Source organism: Rhincodon typus, chromosome 14, assembly GCF_021869965.1.
Source record: "Rhincodon typus isolate 14 chromosome 14, sRhiTyp1.1, whole genome shotgun sequence".
Lineage (NCBI taxonomy): Eukaryota > Metazoa > Chordata > Chondrichthyes > Orectolobiformes > Rhincodontidae > Rhincodon > Rhincodon typus.
In genome coordinates, this window is record NC_063345.1 from 46,664,139 (window position 1) to 46,686,419 (window position 22,281).

The window sequence follows — 22,281 nt, forward strand, 5'->3', positions numbered from 1 at the left end:
CTGGCTCCATCCCTGCCTCTTCGACCTGTTTGTTTCCTCTCCACCTATCTGCTCCTCTATCCCTCTTCTATCCGCCTCCCACTCTCTCCCTATTTATTTCGGAACCCCCTTCCCTCCCCCCGCCTTTTCTGATGAAGGGTCTAGGCCCGAAACGTCAGCCTCTCTTCTCCTATGATGCTGCTTGGCCTGCTGTGTTCATCCAGCCCTACTCTTTGAGCTGTATGTCTTTAGCAAGTGGGGAAACTGATGTTAAATCCCGCTTAATCTTTTTTAAGGAAAATTCATGGTAGAACAACTGAATAGGACTTGTTGCCACCTGGACATTTCTATATTGCATGTACCATAGTATTCTCAGCAATTACATTGTTCAGATTTCTTCATCTTAAATGGCTAAACATTACAATATAAAATGTTGCCTTTGGGTGAAAATGTGAATTGAACATTCACCATAAGAAACTGTGCTATATGACACATGTGTGATATAACGCACACTATAGACAATGTAGAACATCTTTGTAGAAAGTGTGTACCCCAACTGGAGCATATGAATTTTAAATTTAAATTACATAACAGCACACACTGTGTTATACACAGCTGAACACTCCTGTAGATATGCAACACAATAAATACTACGATTAGGAGTAATAATCCTGTCCAGTTTATTACGTAAAAGTATTGTATGGGGCTGTGCACACTTTAAACATCAAGAATGTCATCTTAAGAATCCTGAACACTGAAGAGGTGATTCTACAACCTATTCTGCCAGCAGGAAACTCACACAAAGTGGATCAGGAAATTAAATCTTGAAGATTATAATCAAAACTCACATATAACTACCCTATTGCTGGGATCAAGGATTCAAAAATCACAACTTGTATTTTTTTCGCAGTACCATGCAGTATTTATTGACTAGCACAACAATATATTTTTCTTGCCTCATACAGTCTCATCAAATATTTATCTCTGGAATATTTGTAAAGGCTTTCCCATCCAGAGAATTTTAAAAATCACTGCTTATGTTACCGGTTATAACACTGAAATGTATATTACATCATTTGTAAAGCATAAGATTTGTATAAATTATCACTGATTTGTTTTGTTGAACCTGGGGAGCACAAAAGGTCTGAAAAGTTAGGAATGAAACAGGGCTGATTTCAACTTTTGGTGATGGTGGGATGGAGACCAGTTGAACACACCATCCAGTTCAGAGTGTATAACAGGTGGCCCATACATTAACTTCCCTTGACTGCCACCACTGAAAGTTGAAACCAACCCTTAAATTCTCACAATGACGTTAACCTGTGCAATGAGAATGAAAGGGCTTACTAGCAATTTTCCTGATTTTGTTTGCAGTCTGCACTAGCCTGGGCACGAGCGCCTGCTGCTTGTCTCAACTTTAACTGCTTGTTGATCTTGCTGCCTGTATGCCGGAATCTACTATCCTTCCTCAGAGGATCATGCTCAGTAAGAAATATTCCTTTCTTTCCTCAATACTATGAGAGTACCCGTGATATAGACTAAGATACTTAGAAATAGCTCCATTTGTGGTAAAATTAGGTTGTGTTTTTTTACCAAATATAACAAATAACACATCACCCTTGGAGAAAATGATTAGTAGCATCACAGGTTAATTCACCCCCTGCACCATTATAACTCTGTGTACACGAATGAGATTTCTGTTGAAATTCACCGAGGATCTGGTGACAGAGAGGAAGAACTCCATGGAAATTGTGACTGCATCAATACTCCACACTGTTATATTTTCATTCAAATATACTTCAGCAAAATCTTCAGAAGACAGGCAACCTGTCCACATTAACCAAGTATCAGGATTTAATCTGACCTCTTTGTAAGAGAAAAGGCTTCAAAATGATTTAAGAAACACAAAATCACCTAGATTTCTCCATATTTAGAAAGAATAGAACAGCATTGCACGGGCAATCTCCCATCCAGATATGGTGCCACTTAACTTCACTAAATAAGGTAAAGATTGGCCATCCCATCTGAAGAATGCCAAAACAGATTATTTAGGATTCAAGAAATAAAGTACCCTGCAACCATTCCTTTTATTGTTATATGAAAATTTTCTAAATTGAAGGGATTAGAACTTGTATATTTTTATGAAGTATTGCCACACTAACCAGTCAGGTCCTGGAATTAAAACAGGATGTGCTGGAAATACTCCACATCTGTTGGAGATAGAACAGCATTATCTTTCAGGTCAATGGTTTTTTATCAGTTTTGTCAATGCTGGTCTCAGCACCTCTGACTATTATCCAGTGACCCCCTATAAACATTATTAGAAATTATTTGAAGCTAGGATTGAGCTCTGATGTTGTCCAGTAGCTATAAGCCACTAGCGTTTGTTCCATGGGCTCACGTGTGGTTGAGGCGCTCCACTTACTGCCATATTCTAAAAGAATTCAACATCACCAGGTAAGGAAGTGAGAGAAATCGTAAAAGGAAAGAAAAAAAGCAGGAGTATGAATGGGCTGGATTTAACTGGCCTGAAGGGAGTCTTGGCCCACTTGTCAGAGAACTGTCAGGGAACTCCTATCTGTTCCATTGGGGTAGCCTGATGGTATTTAATGTCCTTCAGACACCCACTGTGTCTGGGAATATCTGCTGTGGTGTTCTTTTCAGATTTAACATTTTTATTGTTGAAATCTGATCTTCTGTAGATATATTTGTGACTTGTACTAAGATGTGCATGCATCTTTATTTCTGACAGATAATCCGCAAAAGAGGAAGTTGTGTTTTTAAATTAGGCTTTGTTACTAGGCTACGGGCCAAAAGTTGTAAAATTGGATGAGAATACATAGATATTTGATGACAGGTGTGAATACGATAGGACAAACGTCATTATCTGCTGTAAAAATTCCAAGACTCTACATGACCGAATCCATATTCTATTTTATAATTTTACAAGTTGAGGACAAATATTGACACGTAATGTGGGAATGTTTATGTATGTAACTTTTACACTGACGTATCAAATGCAAAAATTACAGAGACATTGAGTGCAGCCTATGGAAAACTGCTTGTAACACAGACACACATAAAAACACTGACAGAATATCACATAGAATCTGGAAATCAGATGGGTTTACAAAACAATATTATTGAATTACACAGTAATCACACATGAGGAAGACCAACTAGTGACATTGCATTTCATCTATCCAGTAGGCTCTTCAGTTCTCCCATTCCACTTTCCAACTGTTCACTAAATATTTTCAGGGTTTTCATCTTAGCTACTCTACCAGAAGTCCATTTCATTCAATTACCTCTCTTTGGGAGTAATTTTAACCTTTGTTGATAATGTAGGGCAAAGACGTGGGGTCATGCCACTCCACTTGTAACCCAGAAACCCTGGCTAATGCACTAGGGACATGGAATCAAATCCCACCACAGTAGGTGGTGGAATTTAAATTCAATTAGGAAATCTGGAATATCTCAGTAATTGTGATTACTGAGATATCATCATTATGATTAACTATCATTAGTTATTTTTATCATTAATTATTTTAAAAACAGATCTAGTTCACCAATATCCTTAGGAAAATAAATCTTCCATCCTTTCATGGTTTGATCTATATTTAGCTCCAGGTTCAGAACAATGTGGTTTTAACTGCCCTCTGAAATGGCCTAGTAAGCAACTTCATCCAAGAGCAACTGGGTATGGGCAACAAATGACAATCACATCCCATGAAAGAATAAAAATCTAAGGACAACCAGCACATATTTATAAAAGACAAATTGGCAAATCCAATGGCATAGACTTTGACAAGTCATATTTACATAGCACTTTTAACTACAGTGCCTTCATATAGACTCTTGAAATGTCCCAAGTGACTTCACAGAAGAACTATAAAATAAAGAAGGACACTGGATGTGCAAAATTTGGAAAGACTCATAATCTAAAGGAGGAAACTGAGGTGGAGAGTCAGTGGACGGCATTTCACATGGTGCCATCCCCAAAAGCATCATTGCTTTTCTCAATATAAACAAAAAAAATGGATTCAGTCTTGAACCATTTTGTCAAATTTAATAGCTGAAGCAAATATCATAAGCATGGTTAACTGACAAAGAGGATGTAGACAGATTAGTGCATTACATTTGATTGTCACTGGAATGTCAAGCATTTGAATAGAAGGTCATGAGGAGAGTGAATGCACACTCAATAACAAATTTTAAAAAGAGTAGTAGAGCAGAGAGACTGAGAAATTTAGATGCACAAATCTTTAAAAGTAGGAAGACAAGCCAATAAAGTGGCATAAAATACAGTAGTAGGATCCTAGTTTAAGAACATAACATATCAAAATAGTGAAGTATACTGAAAATATGCAAATTGCAAATTAGGTTGCACATTGTTGTACACCATTTTAGTTACTTTACTTTCAGAATGAAACTAAGGCAATGGACAAAAGACAGCAACATTCATTAAAGTTAATGTCGAGATATACACTTTTGTTTTTGAAATATATGAGAAATAAGCAAAGTTTTTTTCTGTTAAAGCACAGAATGTTAATTGAGGATACCCAAAATTGTGAAGTGTTTTGAAAAGATGAATAGGAAAAGCTATTTCCACTAGTCAGTAGAAGAGACAGCTTGAAGAAACGTTTCATGTAAAAGACATGATTTCTGAAGAAGGGTCTAGACCCTAAGCATCAGCCTTCCTGCTCCTCTGATGTTGCTTGGCCTGCTGTGTTCATCCAGCTCTACACCTTGTTGTCTCATGTAAAAGACTGTCAGTTTACAGAATACCCAACCAGAAACAGTAGTGGAAGGAGGTTCCATTAAACTGTTTTAAAAGATTAGTTGCAAAAAAGAAAACTTGAAAGGACATGGGACAAAAGCACAGAAAGAAACTAAATGAAAGATAATTTCAGAAACCTGGCACAACGGTGATGAGCTGAATAGATCTCCCCTGTACTGTGCAATTCAATGATTTTATGATTCTGGACCCATAGACATGCACCATTCCTGTGAACGTCAGTGATCAATTCCCAACTCCAAACATCAGCCTGTAATGAAATCTCCAGTGTGCTTGCCACAAACTGTGAGGTCTCCACTGTTTAATAATTGGTGTCTACAATTACATATGTGGTGAGTTTGTGATCACAATAGTGCCACCAATGGCAAGCCACAAACCACTCTACAATTTCAACACTAGGTATTGAGTGCCCACTAACATAAAAACAATTTCTAATAAGTTACCAGAAATATTGTTAAAATGAGTTATAACTGGATACAACTGGATTCAAAACACAATTAGATGTGATTTGCAGAGGAAAGAATTTAAACAAAATAGTGCAATTTAAAGTAGATGAGAATGACCTTTCTATTGTTCAGCTTAATTGCCTGTTTCGAAACAAATCTGCTCTTTTAATTCCATGAAAATTTTACATTAATGTGAAAAGTACAAGAAAATATTACTTGAAAGCAGTAGTTCTTGCCTTTCCACAGATAATAAGCCATTACAAGTGAGATTTGTTCCCATGTCCTATCACCCGATTGCCTGCATGCTTAGTAAGTTTTCTGCTGGATTTTGACTGTTTCCCTTAACTGCATTAGTGTTGCAGATGCAGTGCAAGAAAACAGCTGGACAAAAACATCACGTTCCACAAACTGGTGGCTTACATGATCGCCTTGCACACAGGTAGGCTTCTCTGGGGAACATGGCATTCTTCAAATGTCCCTTCCACCAGGTGCTGCTTTTACTTCTCACCTTTTAATAACTTAGCAGCAACATTGACAAAACTTCAAGAAGGAAACAACTTCTGTCCAGCCCATGTTGCTGGAAGATTTTACAGAGTCTGGAGTTGCTTTAATTGGAGCAGAGGAGACTGAAGGATGTATAAATTATGAGGGGCATAGATAGAGTAGACAGGAAGGAGTGTTTCAACTTGGTGGAGGGGATAATGACCAGGGGACTTAGGCTTTAAGGTTAGGGACAAGAGGTTTAGGGGGGATTGAAGAAAAAAAAAATTCACTCTCGAGCATAGTGGGAATCTGGAACTCAGTCTGTAGGGATGGTACAGGAAGAAATCCTCATAATATTTGAGACATAGTTTATTGTTCATTTGCGATGCCAAGGCAATAGAAGGCCAAGTGCTGGAAAAATGAATCAGATTATTTAGGTGCTTGTTTTTGACAGTGCAGACTTGATGGGCCAATGGGACTTTCTCTGCTCTGCAGACCTCTATGCCTCTATATTTGAATAATTTGGGGAGACTCACTTTGTCAAAACATTTTGTCGGATTGAATGGAATTGAATGGCACTCACTGAAGTTCTGGATTGAAAAACAAATTCAAATTTACTACTCCTGTTTTCCCTAGTGCCTTTTGTGACATTACAACGGGAAAATTGGTCCTTTATTATTTTTGATTAACTATAGTTCATAACAACTCTGGATAACAGAATGTGCAACTTTGCTAATGTTCAGATATAGGAAATAATTTGTATAATTGGTCTAATTAACGCACGAGTGGTCAGAAATTAATGGATATATTGTAAAGCTATTTGTGAAGGGCTCTTGTGGTGCAGTGGTAGTGTTCCTTCCTCTGAGCTATAAGCCCTGGCTTCATATCCCACCTGCTCCAGAGGTGTCTCATAACATTTGTCGATTAGAAAAAAATTAAAGATGGTTTGTGTGTACGGTTCCACAAAGAAGCAATGTGATCAATCGATTCATTTTCAGTAAGCGTTTTCTTGAAGCTTTGGCCAGGGAAAGAGAACAGCTACCTCCTTCTGTCTTCATCATATGCTCATCTTGTTCCTGCAGCAATTCATATTGTGGCACATTTACTGAATTTTGAATGGTTCAACAACAGTCAACAGTCAAAAGAAGGCACCCTGGACGCTGTGCTGTCCCAAATTGGGGACAACAATAACCGCTGGTTGAATCCTATCAGGTCAAATCAAACGGTAAGAAGTACTTACATGTAATTAGATAGGACCTTTTAACAGAATAATACCATTAGATATGACTAACCCATCATCTTCTTCCCACAATCAATATTTGTTTTCTCTCCATAAACACATTAAATTGTTTTGAAAATGCAATGCTGGAAGATCTAAAATAAAAAAAATTCCTGGAGAAACTCAACAGGCCTGGTAGCATCTGTGGAGATAAAAACAGAGTTAACATTTCCAGCCCAATATGACTCCTCTTGGAATCTGCTGAGCTTCTCCAGCACTTTTTTTTTAATGTTAAATTATTTTGAACCTATTATATCATCAGCCTTAAAGGCGTTTCCTCCCCAATCTTCTTTGAAACGCTACTATTCAAATGAAAACATTTCTTTAAAACTTCCTTTCCTATTCTTAGTCATCTAATTTTGAATGTGTGCAAAATGGCATTTCAATTCTGTGTAAAGGTACACAATTACGATGCATGATCATTGTCAACCTCTTTCATATCTAAAATAAGAACAGGAGTGCCAGTCATGAAGGAACCTGTAGGTACCTATCCTATTGCTATCTCTACTCTCCCTCCTTCTCAGAGTCAGATAACCTAAATCCATTTCCTGCTCTTTGTCCACACCCTTTCATTTCATAATTGCATTGATTTAATTTGCTATTGAAAACCTTTTACAACTCAATACAGCAATTAATTCAGAGCTGGCATTTGCCATAAATAGTATTAAATGCTGAATGATTATTTTTTGGTAGCTTCGAAGTGTAGTTCTGAGAACCAGAGAAGTCTATTTGTGTAATAAGTATCGACAATCCACATGAGAGCAGAGCCCCAGTGAGGGCAGGACCTGCCTTGGAGGAGCTGGACCAATCCACAGCACAAAAAATAGGATATTGTAGCTGAAATGGTTTCATTACACAGAAGCCAAATACTCCAGTCCACCAGCTCTGATCATCAGCAGCAATAAGAAAGACAGCTGAAACTCAAATAAAAATCTCCTCAGAAATCAAGAGTCATACAAGCCAGTAGGGGTTAATTTTAGTAACAATCTGGAGGTGGCAATCCAATGGAAAGTCCCTAAAGGAGAAAATGTCTAAATGCTATCAGGGTTTTAAGATTGTCGCCTACAAATATTTCTTATTCATCACATCAAATTACAAATTATGTCACTTCTTAGCCTTCCCAATAATGATTTTGGCATGAGTCTGAAGCAGATTAAAAATACACTCTTTGGTCTGGACAACATTGCATAGCCCTAAAGAGAAGAAACTTAAAGATGGCGAGAAATTAATTTGCAAAAATTGAATAAGGGGTCTAGAGAAAGCTACAACTTTAACAATATCACTCTCAACCAAAGACCCAGTTTAAATCAGTTCAAAGGGAACTTATAAAATGGGAAATAAACATTGACATGGTTCAAATTTTTTATTTGGATTTTTTCAAGTTTTTTTAAAAGAATCTCTTTTACTTCCCCTTGCTATATGCAACGTTATCCAATGTGTTCAAGTAAAATACAGATGCATTTGGCAAGCAGTACATATAACATCTAACCGTGGGTGCTCACTGAAAAGATTTACTACTAAGCCTGGCAGTGTAAGGGAGCAATATGTTCATGCCAATATGTCAGGGATTTTGTCTAATCACTTCTGTGTTCATATCCCTTTGTGCAAATAATTCCTCAAATTTCCTCAATATACAAGCACACATACTTAAGGAATGGCCCCAAATAAAATATTTAAACAATTAAGAAAGAAGTCTTTGAAATAGATCTCTTGGCTCCCAGTCGTAAGATTTCTACTTTCAAAGGGGACTTTTTAAATATCAGTAGACTCTGTCTTTATCAGTTGGATTATGAGTGAAAAGCAGATTTAGTCATACCTTTTTGGTAAATACTGCTGTAAGTAACGTGTGTATTTTCTCCACAGACTCCCACCTATGTCGCATTCACCACTGTGGCTGGTCTAACTGGAGTCATTATCACATTGGCACTTATTGTCATGATCACATCCTCAACAGACACCATTCGCAGATCATACTTCGAGGTCTTCTGGTTTACACACCATCTCTTTGTCATATTTTTTGCAGGACTTGTCATCCATGGAATTGGGTATGTAGGATGATACCTTACTTAAAACAGTTGAGATTCCTGGTCACCTTTCACGAATGTGGGATGGTTCATTGTCACTGTCATCATACAAGAAAGGCAGCAGCCAACTTGCACACAATAAGGGTCTCACAAACAGCAATGTGATAAAGAACACATAACCTGTTTTAGTAATGTTACTTCACGGTGGGGACTGTAACTGCAACTAATAATATTGGAGACAGGGTCAATCCCTGATTTTCAGTGAGTTAGTAGTCCTTACTTTGGACGATGGTAGGAAACAAAAGGTACCAGCCACATCTGATCACTGGCTGAGTGCATGTATGGTAATTTCAGAAGAACAGGATAAAACTCAACCGGACTGCTTCCCTCAAGTGCATTCATAGAATCCAAACATGAGTAAGATTACAGTGGGCAGCAGACCATTGGCACTGTAACTCAGTAAGCATTAGCACTTTCTGGAGACAACACAAGGGAGGGAATGTGAAATTCAGGGTACAACTGTGGAGACTACATTCTAGGACAAAGTAACTCAGATGTCCGACTGTTTGATCAAGGCCTGAGTCAGAATCCTGTGGGCACTGACAAGCAATTTTGTTGTTCACCCCATGTCCCCTACATGCACGGATCACTGGCCAACTCAAAATCAAGGTCAGGGTTCTCTGAATGTCAGTTTCATATCTATACACAGCAGTCCATGTCCAAATACTTAACCAATATATTGTTTAAAACACGTTTACCCAGGCACCTCGTAGTATTGAAGCCAGCAAACAGACACATGTTGGATACCGATAAAGCAGTCATTACGCTATTAAACCAATAATCAAAAATAAGCAAGTTATTCAATGTTAAGTCATGGAACTCTTTCTAATTAGCCGACATTCCCAGAAATACTTCCCATTTACACTTGAACTTGAAGACAGGCTGGCAACCTTTGTAGAGTTGAACACGTTCTTAGAGCAACACATTCTAGATCCAACTAGAAAGCAGGCTATCCTAGAGCTGATAATTTCCAATGAAACAAGATTAATTAATATCCTCTATTGAAGGCTTTTCCAGATAGCAGTGAACATAGTATGACTGAATTTCACATTACGTTCTGGACAGAAAAGTTGATCTAAGATCTGAGGCAGTTGAGGCCATGAAGACATAGCTGGCTCATGTAAGCTGTGAAATTGTGTTATGGGCTAGGTCAGTAAAGATGTAGTGGTAGGCATTTAAGGAAATACTTCAGAATACTCAGAAAGGTACATCTCAGTAAGAAAGAAAGATTCTAACAGTAGAATGTGGCATCCATGATCAACTAAGGAAGTTAAATAGAGTATTAAATTGAAAGAAAAAGCATGTAATTCCACAAAGAGAATTGGCAAGTGAGAAGATTGGAGAGAATATAAAGAACAGAAAAGAATGACTAACAGATTAAAAGGTGGGAGAAATTAGACTATGAGAGAAAGCTAGCTATAAATATAAAAAAATTAGTAAGAGTTTCTAAAGTATTTAAAAAGGAAAAGAGTAAGTAAAAGTAAGGGTTGGTCCTGTAGAAAGTGGGTCTGGGGTATTAATAATTGGAAAGAAAAGGAACTGGTAAATGAATAGAACAGATATTTATCCTCTGTCTTCATTGTAAGACTTACAGATAACATCCTAGAAATAATTGCCAATCAGGATGTGAAAGACAGGTAGAAATTTAAACTATTACAATCACCAGAAAAAGGGGACCGAAGAAGGAACTGAAAGCTGACAAGTCCCCAGATCCTGATGGACTTCATGCCAGGTCTTTAAAAAAGTAGCTATTGAAATAGTAGATGTAGCCATGATCTTATTGAATAGCAGAAGAGATTCAAGGGGCCGAATGGCTTCCTTGTGTCCTAAATTGTACATTCATATCACACCTATAATTGTGTCCAATCTCAATTTGGCAGAAACTATCATGTCAAATGGTCATTTTAGTACACATTATTTAGTAATCCAAAGAAAATCCCATAAACATAATTTGAAAAGTCAGTGTTGTAGAGATGATTTTATCCGGAGCTTTTGAAAAGAGTTACAACTGCACAGTGGTGTGGTTAACAATCCATGTAATTCTAATTTTACTTGCTGATTTGCTTGGTTCTCTGATAACCATGTATCTCATTTATCCTTTTTTTTCTTTTAGCCGTATTGTTCGACGCCAAACTGCTGCTAGCATGGAGGTACATAAATTTTCGTACTGTCATAATCGCACAGCCGAGTGGGGGACAATTCCTGAATGCCCAATTCCTGTGTTTGAGGGAGGAGAGCCAATGGTGAGTTTTGTTTAGTGATTTACTCATTTTCGCCTGCTCCTTAAAATCTTTCCACATCACGGCCATTCTACACTTGCACAAACAGTTCGGAGAATGAACAAGATCCACCTGTCTGACCACAGCTAGAAACTGCAAAGTTACTTTGAGTGATTCTTAATTATTATTTATTTTTCTCCCTGTGGGAAAGCTGCTGCTCTGCAATGTCACAAAGGAGGCTAAAATAGCTTTCCACAAGATGACGTGCAGGTTCAAAAGATGTCCTCCACTATTTTGTGGTCAGTGTGTTTTCATGACAAGGCTAATAAAGAGTGTGACATCCAAGGGCTGGGTTTTACAGCCTCCCAAGGAGGCAGGGTGAGGCTGGGCTGGAAAATGGGAAACTGTGCTGCGGGTACTGCAATTTACCACTGGTGGGGGAGACATTGACATGCCAGCCTGTGGGATAATTAAGGACTTTAATTGGCCAATTCATAGCAGCTTAAGGACCCCCTCTGATCACAGCAGGAGATGCCAACACCAGATGTGCAGTCTGGCAGGTTTCACAACTTTGGCTGGTGGCTGGAAAGAGGGTGGCACTTCCTTCCCCCAAGATTTTCACATCCTTGTGTTTTTCCACCGCCCACCCAACTGACCCTGGCTCCCCATATCCTTGTCTCCTCTCCCACACTCGCCAGCCTTGTCTTGATGTTGCACCCACCCGAACCTTCCTTACTTTCATATACGGCTCCATTACTGATTGTCATTGGCAGATGATGGCAGTTCCAGCAGTAGCCACCACTCCCAGTGGCACTGCTGGGACCAAAGAGCTTCTGGGCATTTAACTGCCTGGCAGCATGTAGAGGTGAGCTTCCTTCCTCATTGTTGGTGAGTGGGAGGGGTTGTGGAAGGACTCACTTCAAACGAAGTAAGTAAATGGCTGTGGATGAACAGGTGAAGCCAGGTACGAGCTCAGCCCAAACGTTTTACCCACTTCCCCCAGTCCCCTATTCAAACATACAATCCAGACCCTTTTGTGTGATCTGATTGCAGATAATTCCAGCACTTCACTGACTATTTCATTAATATTAACAAATATTTCATAGAAGCCTATCCTCACAACATCAATCACAATGGGCCTGCTGGCTGGGGAATTCACTAACATAACTGTTTAGTTATTCTCTCTTATTACAATGTGCTGCTCTGTTCCAGACTTGGAAATGGGTGCTCGCACCGATGATACTCTATGTCTTTGAGAGATTAATACGACTGTATCGATCCCAACAGAGGGTGGTCGTCACCAAGGTAAAGAAAAATATGACGCTATTACTTTTAAGGCATAATTATGCAGCCACACATTATTCCCAATAATTATTCTTCTAAACTATACTCACAGTATTTGGAAGTAAACATTTCAAAAGTGATGAAGTTAGTTTCCCCAGAGTTCCGACAGATGCATTTACATAACGAAATGAAAGAAAGTAAATTTTCCTCCATTTATTTCATTTCCTTTTTTCAGAATGTGACAGTATTCTTCTAAAATCTCTTCCAGGCTCCTGAATATTGGTCCCATGCCAGCTTCTCAGAGGTGCTTGCATATGAGCTTGTGTCAGTTTTCTTTTCCTCTCAGCGCAGAGAGGCACATCTCCAGAAGTTTTAGAGCCATTTTATTTGAGCAACCTTCAGGAGTCCCTTCCAGGGTCACTGGTTAAATAATTTGAGACCTGCCAATACTTGCCAGTCAGAGCTCACTCATTGTGTCCAAACAAATTCAGACATTCAGGTCAAAAACAGTGTCTGATCATTGAGGTTGTGCACTTTGTCAACAGCAGCCAAGGTCACCTTAAAAAGACCAATTTAGCACATGGCAGGACTACTTTGGAATCTGGCCACAAGCATCTGCCCTACTGAAGTGCCCTGTTAACCAATGCTAAACTTTTCCCCCATTATGACAATGAGATCTTTCTCACATCTAAGTGCTCAATGCCAACATCTTCACCTGGTTGAACAATAGTGTTTCTGAACTCACTGTAACTTTTGTTCCAGGCTGTAGTTCATCCATCAAAGGTCCTCGAGTTGCAGATGCAGAAGAAGGGTTTTAAAATGGAAGTAGGTCAATACATCTTCATCAACTGCCCATCCATCTCACAGCTGGAGTGGCACCCCTTCACTCTGACCTCTGCCCCAGAAGAGGATTACTTCAGTGTTCATATTCGATCAGTCGGTGATTGGACAGATGGCATGTTTCAAGCATTTGGGGACAATAAAAATGAGATGAGGCAACAAATACAACCAAGGTAGATTACAAATAAATACACAGCAAATGCAATCACCTTATGCTGACAGTCAGAAAAGATTACAAGCAGTGGTTGTGCTGTAATGACGATATATTTTAGTTGTCGTTTTCTTATTTTCTTGATACAAATTAAAATAGTTGTCTCCAAACATTAGTATACCAAAGAAATAAGAAAGAACTTTACATAGAATTACATAGTCTACAGTGTGTAACAGTTCATTTGACTCAGTTGGTCTATATAAATGTTAATGCTACACGAGAAATTCCTTCCATCCCTGTTCATTTAACCCTGCCAGTATTCTCTACGCCTTTCTCCTCCGTGCTTATCTAGCTTCCTCTTAATTTGTCTATGCTACTTGTCTCAACAACACCGAATGAAATATTTCTGGCAGTATCAACAGATGCTGGTAAATACAATGACACTTTCATTCTTTCTAAGTTACTTGCACTGCCTTAAGTGCAAAAAGAAAATGGTTTTTGGCTAGTCCTAAACCAGTTATTCTGATTTACATAAATTACAATAACTTCCAAACAACTTCAGTTGCAAGTGCAATGGAAAGCCACAATGGGGCTGAAACCAGAATCGGCCCTAAACATGCTCAATGAAACACATGAAACTCAATGCAATATGCAGGTAAATTCAAATGTTTACTGATGTTCATTCAGTGCTCTTTCACATTGTAACTTCTTGCCACCCAGTTCTTGCACTGATATCACCAGGACTCAGAAAAATATATCAAAACTGGGAACAGAAGATGTAACATTAAAGTTAACTTTATTTGCAACTTTATTTTTAGAATTGCAGATGCTGGAAATCTGAAACAAAAACAGAAATTGCTGGAGAAACTCAGATTTGGCAGCATCTGTGGAAAGAAATCAGAGGCAATATTTTTCAGGTTCAGTGACCCTCCTTCAGTGCTGAATGTTTGAGTACAATTTAAAAAGATCCCTTTCAGGTAATGAAGATTCTAATGGCAGTTACCTGCCCAAGTTAGTGTTAACAGGAACATTAGTTTAAAGGTTTAGGAAAGTACACTCCATCTTGCAAGGAGAGGGAAGGTTGTGGAGTTAGGACGGTTTTTTCTCTGTGGCATCATGTCTTCTATCTGTTACATCTCTCACATGCCTTCTCACCCTCAACCAGTTATACTCTAGTGTTGATAGTTATTGTAGTGTATTGGATGGCTTACTGGAGATCAGTAGAGGATGTGTCAGTGATAATTAGAACTCTTGTCATAAACCTTACACCTGGAGACTTGTTGAACTATAGAATTGTCAATGTTAATAGCAACTGCATGATAATCTAAGCCAGGCCATTTCATTATTCTTAGGCTGTATCCTTGCCAATGGCAAACTACTGGTGGGAAATAAATTTGGAGATAGCTAGCATATTCACCTAGATGAATAATGAGCTACTTATTGAGGTTTCTTTGCCTTAGCAGACTCAGTTCATTTTGGAAATATTCCTATTTCCAAGCAGCTTTATAGAAGTATGGAAGCACATCTTTCCTATACTTAGGCAGACATTAGATGGCAAATTACTTAAGGAGTTCCCAGCAGAATGGACAGTTTCTGTTTAACTAAGTTTATAAGACCTTTTGGATTAAAAGGCACAAACTTAATATTCACTACCAATTTGTATCTGCAGTATTGCAGTGGATGGTCCTTTTGGTACAGCTAGTGAGGATGTCTTCCGATATGAAGTCAGTGTTCTTGTTGGGGCTGGCATTGGAGTGACTCCATTTGCATCCATTCTCAAGTCAATCTGGTACAAGTATGAGAAATCTGATGCTGCATTACTGACAAAAAAGGTACATTTTGCTTTTGTTTTTTAAATCGGTGTTTCCCAGCGTTACTCTTCCTCTTCCCAAGTTCCTTGCACCTAAGTATTTCTTTAGCCTAAAGTTTCACAGTCAGTGTCAGTGGCTACTTGACAGAAGTGATATGGTGGATCAAGTCGCAACATCCATTCTCAATTATAAAAACTTCCCAACATGTTGGTCAGATCACATAGTGGATTGTTATACTCTTCCAAATCACCCCTATTGCTGATGAAGTGAGCAGAACTCTTTAGAAATAAGTGCTATGGTTCAAGGACGATTGTGAAGGAATTACTCAGAGTGCAAATGAATACCCATGTACAATGCTGAAATATTCTAGCTCTGCTTTGTGTAATGGTTGTCTCCCCATCTATTTTTAGATATATTTCTTCTGGATTTGTCGAGAGACCCAGGCATTTGAGTGGTTTGCTGACCTGCTACGATCACTTGAGGGTCAAATGGAACAATTGGGCAAGCATGACTTCCTCAGCTACAAACTCTACCTGACTGGCTGGGATAGTACACAGGTATTTCATTTGTTCATGGATGTGGGTGTCACTGGCTGGGCCAGCATTTATTGCCCATTCCTAGTTGCCTGTTGAGAAGGTGGTGAGTAGCTGCCTTCTTGAACCGCTGCAGTCCATTTGATGTAGTTAGACACATAATGCCATTAGGGTGCGAATTCCAGGATTTTGACATAGTGAGTTCCTAGCCTTCAATACACTGGCGTGCACAAACGTTAGCGGTTTAGGAATGAGTCCTTTCCTTTTTTGTTAGAAGGAGAGAGTGTTACATTCAAATATTCTCCCTGCTCAATACCCTCCTGACCAGGCACCAGCCTTGACCCAAATGACAGTGTGTCTGAAGGTATGACTCATCGTTGTTAATCAGATAGTAAACAAATACCACATGTAAGGATGTAACCACACTGCTTATCAATAACCAGGCACAACACTATAGTAGACTAGAACTATACTAGTAATGGTAATTCAATTACAAAACAACTTTAAAATATTAAATATATATGTGAAACGTCTTACCAAAATACAGTTCTGAATGGGGTTCCTACCTTTGCCCTGGTTTCAAGATCAGATGTTAAAAGCTGATACCTTCAGTTAGCCTGATCCTTTCTTGACTTTTGCTGCTTTCAGTGAAGTAGAAGAGTGACAATGGGAGGGACCAAAACTCTGTGTAAAATCTCCAATTTCTTGGTTTGATCTCGGAAATCAGTCAAAGCTGATGGTTTCAATCCAGAATCCATCCATAGGATGGTGAAAGATAATGGTTGGAATGGACAGAATGGACAGTCAGAAGCTTTTTCCCAGGGCGGAAGAGTCAGTTACTGGGGCCATGGGTTTAAGATGCGAGGGGCAAGGTTTAAAAGTGATGTACGAGGCAAGATTTTTAGGTGGTGGGTGCCTGGAACTCACTGTTGGGGGAGGTAGTAGAAGCAGATACCATAGTGACTTTTAGAGGGCGTCTTGACACATAAATGAATAGGATGGGAATAGAGGGATACGGTCCTGGGAAGGGTAGGGAGTTTTAGTTGTGACGGGCAGCATGTTGGTGCAAGCTTGGCAGGCCGAAGGGCCTGTTCCTGTACTGTCATTTTCTTTGTTCTTTGTTCTGCAGCCCTCTACCGAAGCTGTTAAACCTCAGCATGCTGCTGTGTAGGAAGGAAAGAGGAAAGAGAATTTCCATTTAATTGTTGCCTATTTATTCAGCACTTACGTCAAGTTCTCTTTCTATTTCATATCTTTGTTCTCACAGGCTATTCATGTCAAGGTGCACATCGATAAAGAGACTGATGTGGTGACTGGACTCAAACAGAAAACATACTATGGTAGACCTAACTGGGACAAAGAGTTTCAGATGATTGCACAAACTCACCCCAAGTAAGTGGAAAAAACAAAAAAAAATCTTTTAGTGAATGACTACCCAGTATCCCCCTCTTCATAATAAGGATTTTCTCTTTGTTACTTAATAATTATATTCTCAGTTAAGGATTTTACATTGAAACCCATAATTCCTTATAATTTTGAGTTCCATATGTATCTATGCTACATACCATTCCTGTTCGGAAGTGTGTGTGGCAAGGCTGCTCCCTCACAACTTGTCAGGGCTGAATGAGAGTAACAGGAGGTCAGTGAGACTGACTGTGGATTGGACAGTGACAAGAGTAAGAATAACCGTGAGTAAGTGAGTTAGCAGAGATAAGACTTCCTTGAAGTGGTGAAAGTGACCAGAGGTGTGGGAGGGCCATTAGCAAGCGAGAGTGACCATGAGAGAGCATAAGACTTATATTCTCCCCATTCCCAGGCAGGCCATCACCACAGCAGTGGTAAGATCAGTAATTAACCACACCAGGATTGAAGGTGAATGTTGTAACTTGGACCTGAATACTGAGCATGCCAGGAAATCAGACCATCATTTACCTCAGGGTTATAGTCGAATTGAACAGTAAACTCTAAATAACAAGAAATGATGAGCCACAGTGTAGGACCAAAATGTCTCTTTTTTCAAAAAGCCACTTGTTAATTTTAAAAAGGTGGCCTGAGGAACACTGTGCATCACTGCTATGTTGTGCTGCATTTTAAAAGGGAACCATGTTCTGGCATGCATTGGATTTTTATTTCTAGCTCCACTGCCAGACAGACATACATTTCCTTATTGGAAAGGGTGAAAAGAAGCCACAGCAAACCTGGGCTAATCTACTTCATTTTCCGCTTGCCAGTTACAACGTAATACAGCCAAAGACTAACAGCAGGTTGGCCAATCACCATCTTTACAAGAATGCAGAACAAAGTGCAGAAAGTTTGGGGACATGGGATAGACTCTCATAATGGCAAACAGTGAAATTTGAATGCAATAAAAATCTGGAATAAGGAGCCCATCTAATGGTGATCCTGTAACCACTGTTGATTGTTGTTAAAAAAAACCCCATCTGGCTCACTAATGTTCCTTAGGGATGGATATCCGCCATCACTGGTGACCCTAGACCCACAGAAATGTGACTGATTCTTAATTGCCCTCCATGCAATTAGGTATGAACAAAAAAATATTGCTGGCTTAGCCAGTGATGTCCTCTTTCAATGAACAAATAAAAAGAGCACAATCCTTCAAAGAATCCAAAATCTGAACAAATCTACGGTTGACAAAAAGGAACAAAAATACAACAAGGGGGCAACTAGAGAATAGAAATAGGGAATTCTGGACATAGATTGTTAGGTTTGCCATTTTCAGGGGAAGAACAGGCCAATACCCCAGGGGGTAGATCTCATTGCTAGAACTGCTGAAAGGTTAATAATTGAAATGTTAACTTACCTCCTCTCCATAGATGCAAACAATCTCAACAGAATTAACATCTGAATTGCAGAGCTGAATGATACTGTGCAAAAGTGACAGGTGCAACAAACAACTCATGAATTTGTACCTTTGCAGAACAACTATTGGAGTCTTCCTGTGTGGACCACAAGCTCTGGCTAAGGCTTTAGAACAATGCTCAAACAAATACTCTGAGGTCAACCCCTTGGGAGTACATTTTCATTTCAACAAGGAAAATTTCTAGGAATCAAGGAAAAGATCAAATAACTGGAAGAACAATAGAAAGACAATGCTTATTTTTGGAGGGAATTCTCTTCCCTCAGCATTACTGAAGATGTGGCATTATGTTCTGATTTCACAGAAGCACACCATCTTTAAATGCCCTGGATGGACAGGCTGGAATTCTCCAAACTTCAAACTGTAAATGTTCCCCATTCATTGTAATGTATTGGGGAATTGAGGACTGACATGGTAAAATGTGAATGAATGACATTGTCATCACAATAGAGGAGATATTCAGAATGCTCAAAGAAATTTGTTTCTGTGGATTACATGCAAACTAAAAATATTATTTCTATTTTCTAAGTGTGTATTTTCAGTCATATTGCTGAATTGAAATGGATGAAATTCAGAATCACAAATTATCATCAAAGCTGGCCTTGGGGAGGTCAAATCTGATGATCACTGTTCTGTCCACAATGTAATGGGTGCCAGACTACGTCCCAGCACTGTGGCCATCCAGCTAACTGTGTACTGCCTCAGAATTTAAAGTGACAATTGCTGAAGTTACACGTGGGCTGTTTGTGGTGCTCAAATAATGTTGTAAAGAATTGTTACATTTTAAAATAAAAGGCTTTCTGGATTTGTTATGGGCTGTAGATCCAACTTTTAATAGCCTGCTGTTTACCCGATGCTTGCAACTAAAAGTGTTAATTAACTTAAAAATAGTAGCTATTTTCAAGACTTAGACAAGAACCACAGATGTGCTGGTGATTCCTGATGCAAATCCTACTCTATCAGGAAACATGATTCATGTAGCAAGTATGACATGCTTAAGTAGACTAGGTGAAAGGGTGCTCATAATGAGTACTTGTTGCAATTATTTGAGGACAAGGTTAAAGTTGACTATAGATTTTGATTCAGGGTTAGAATAGGTGCAGGGAAAACAGGAAATACACTAAACTTAAACAGGAACGGCATATGGAATTGTCTTCAGACAAAACCTGTCATGTTGAAGAATTCCAGGAATCAGTAATAAATTCAGGCAAAAACTGAAAGAACTGCGGATGCTATAAATCAGAAACAAAAGCAGAAATTGCTGGAAAAGCTCAGCAGATCTGGCAGCACCTGTGAAAACTTTTCTTTTCGCGTTCGGTGACCCTTGAAGGGGTTAACTCTGCTTTCTTTTCACAGATGCTGCCAGACCCGCTAAGCTTTTCCAGCTCACTGCTTGTTGTGCAGGTGACCTCCCAACCACAGCCTCCAACCTCATCGTTCCCAACCCTACACTGCCTGTTTCTATCTCCTTCCCAATATCCACAAACCTGACTGCCCCGGCCGACCCATTATCACTGCTTGCTCCTGCCGCACTGAACTTATCTCCGCTTACCCTGACTCTGTTTTCTCCCCCCTGGTCCAGGAACTCCCCACCTACGTCCGGGACACCTCCACCTCCTCAGACATCTAAATCCCTGGCCCCCAACACCTCATCTTCACTATGGACATCCAATTCCTGTACACTTGCACTCCCCACACAGATGGCCGAAAAGCCCTCCACTTCTTCCTCTCCCGCAGACCCAACCAGTCCCCCTCCACTGAAACCCTCATCTGCTTTACTGAACTCGTCCTTACCCTTAACAACTTCTCCTTTAACTCCTCCCACTTCCTACAGACTAAGTGGGTGGCCATGGGTACCCGCATGGGCCCAAACTTTGCCTGCCTCTTTGTAGGATACGTGAAACAGTCCCTCTTCCGCTGCTACACTGGCACTAGCCCCCACCTCTTCCTCCACTACATTGATGCCTGTTTCGGCGCTGCCTCGTGCTCCCATGAGGAGCTTGAACAATTCATAAAATTTACTAACACCTTTCACCCCAACCTCAAATTCACCTGGACCATCTCTGATACCTCCCTTTCCTTCCTGGACCTCTCTGTCTCCATCTCTGGTGACTGCCTCGAAACCAACATCTATTTGAAGCCCACCGACTCCCACAGCTACCTAGACTACACCTCCTCCCACTTCCTGCAAGAATGCGATCCCCTGCTCCCTATTCCTCCACCTCCACCGCGTCTGCTCCCAAGATGGGGGCGTTCCACTCCTGAAAATCCCAGATGTCCTCTTGTTTCAAGGACCTCAACAGCCCCCTCCAGTGATCGAAAATGCCCTCAACCACATCTCCTGCATTTCCTGCACCTTAAATCTCTCTCCCCCAACAAAAATAAAGACAGAATCCCCCTTGTCCTCACATATCACCCCACCAACCTCTGTATCTAACGTTTCATTCTCCACCACTTCCGCCACCTACAATCTGACCCCACAGCCAAAGATATATTTCCCTCCCCAGCCCTAACTGCCTTTCGTAGGGACCGCTCTCTCCGCAACTCCCTCATCTGCTCCACACTCCCCACTAACCCTACCGCCCCCGGCACCGTTCCCTGCAACTGCAGGAAGTGCTACACCTGCCCCTACACCTCCCCCCTCATCTCCATCTAAGGCACCAAACAAACCTTCCACATTAGACAGAGGTTCACCTGCACATCCGCTAATGTGGTCTCCTCTACATCGGTGAGACAAGTGAGGGCTTGGAGACCGTTTTGTAGAGCACCTGTTCTCGGTTCGCAACAAACGACAACATCTTCAGGTCGCAAACCATTTTAACTCCCCCTCCCACTCCCTGGGTGACATGACCATCCTGAGCCTCCTTCAGTATCACAATGACACCACCTGCAACCTGGAGGAGCAGCACCTTATAGTCCACCTCGGGAACCTACAGCCCAATGACCTAAATGTAAATTTTACCAGTTTCAAAATCTCCCCACCCCTGGCCTCATCCCATGACCAACCCTCCCTCTCATCCCTGCCTTTTTGACCTGACACAACCTGCCCATCTTCTCTCCCACCTATCTGCCCCTCCCACTTCATTGACCAATCCTCACCACCCCCTACCTGCACTCACCTAGCACCATCCCACCTACCTTCCCCAGCCCCACCCCTCTTTCTCTTTATTTCGGAGCTCCCTTCCCCCTCCCCCATTTCTGAAGAAGGGTCCCGACCCGAAACATCAACTTTCCAGCTCCTCTGATGCTGCCTGGCCTACTGTGTTCCTCCAGCTCCACATTGTGTTATCTCTTGTTGTAAATGATATCCTTGTTGCCTATGACCATACCACAGGCCAGGGCACCATCGACACGCACCAGCCACACACACCCCTGGCCCATGGACATTTGCATCTGTCAACCTCTCACAGTCATCTTGCGATTTCTCTGAAGCACTAGCACTAGCAACTAGTATTAAAGTGTTGCAGTGGAGACATATTGTGCACAGGCATTCAGC

At 40.3% G+C, this 22,281-nt stretch overlaps 1 protein-coding gene across 4 annotated transcripts in view; it reads left to right on the forward strand.

Moving 5' to 3' along the window:
• The window catches only part of LOC109934576 (cytochrome b-245 heavy chain-like), a 23,604-nt gene extending 4,299 nt beyond the window's left edge, over positions 1 to 19,305 (forward strand). For 3 of the 4 annotated variants that reach the window (XM_048605469.1, XM_048605470.1, XM_048605468.1), the window contains exons 3-13: positions 1,354 to 1,464; positions 5,578 to 5,662; positions 6,789 to 6,931; positions 8,849 to 9,030; positions 11,183 to 11,312; positions 12,501 to 12,593; positions 13,335 to 13,585; positions 15,233 to 15,395; positions 15,785 to 15,931; positions 17,175 to 17,299; positions 18,846 to 19,305. In XM_048605469.1, coding sequence (XP_048461426.1) covers positions 1,354 to 1,464; positions 5,578 to 5,662; positions 6,789 to 6,931; positions 8,849 to 9,030; positions 11,183 to 11,312; positions 12,501 to 12,593; positions 13,335 to 13,585; positions 15,233 to 15,395; positions 15,785 to 15,931; positions 17,175 to 17,299; positions 18,846 to 18,972 — 1,557 coding nt within the window. In that variant the 3' untranslated portion in view covers positions 18,973 to 19,305. Of the gene's footprint in view, positions 1 to 1,353; positions 1,465 to 5,577; positions 5,663 to 6,788; positions 6,932 to 8,848; positions 9,031 to 11,182; positions 11,313 to 12,500; positions 12,594 to 13,334; positions 13,586 to 15,232; positions 15,396 to 15,784; positions 15,932 to 17,174; positions 17,300 to 18,741 lie in introns of all 4 variants that reach the window. The other variant, XM_048605471.1, reaches the window with a different exon arrangement.
• Positions 19,306 to 22,281: the final 2,976 nt, after the last annotated feature.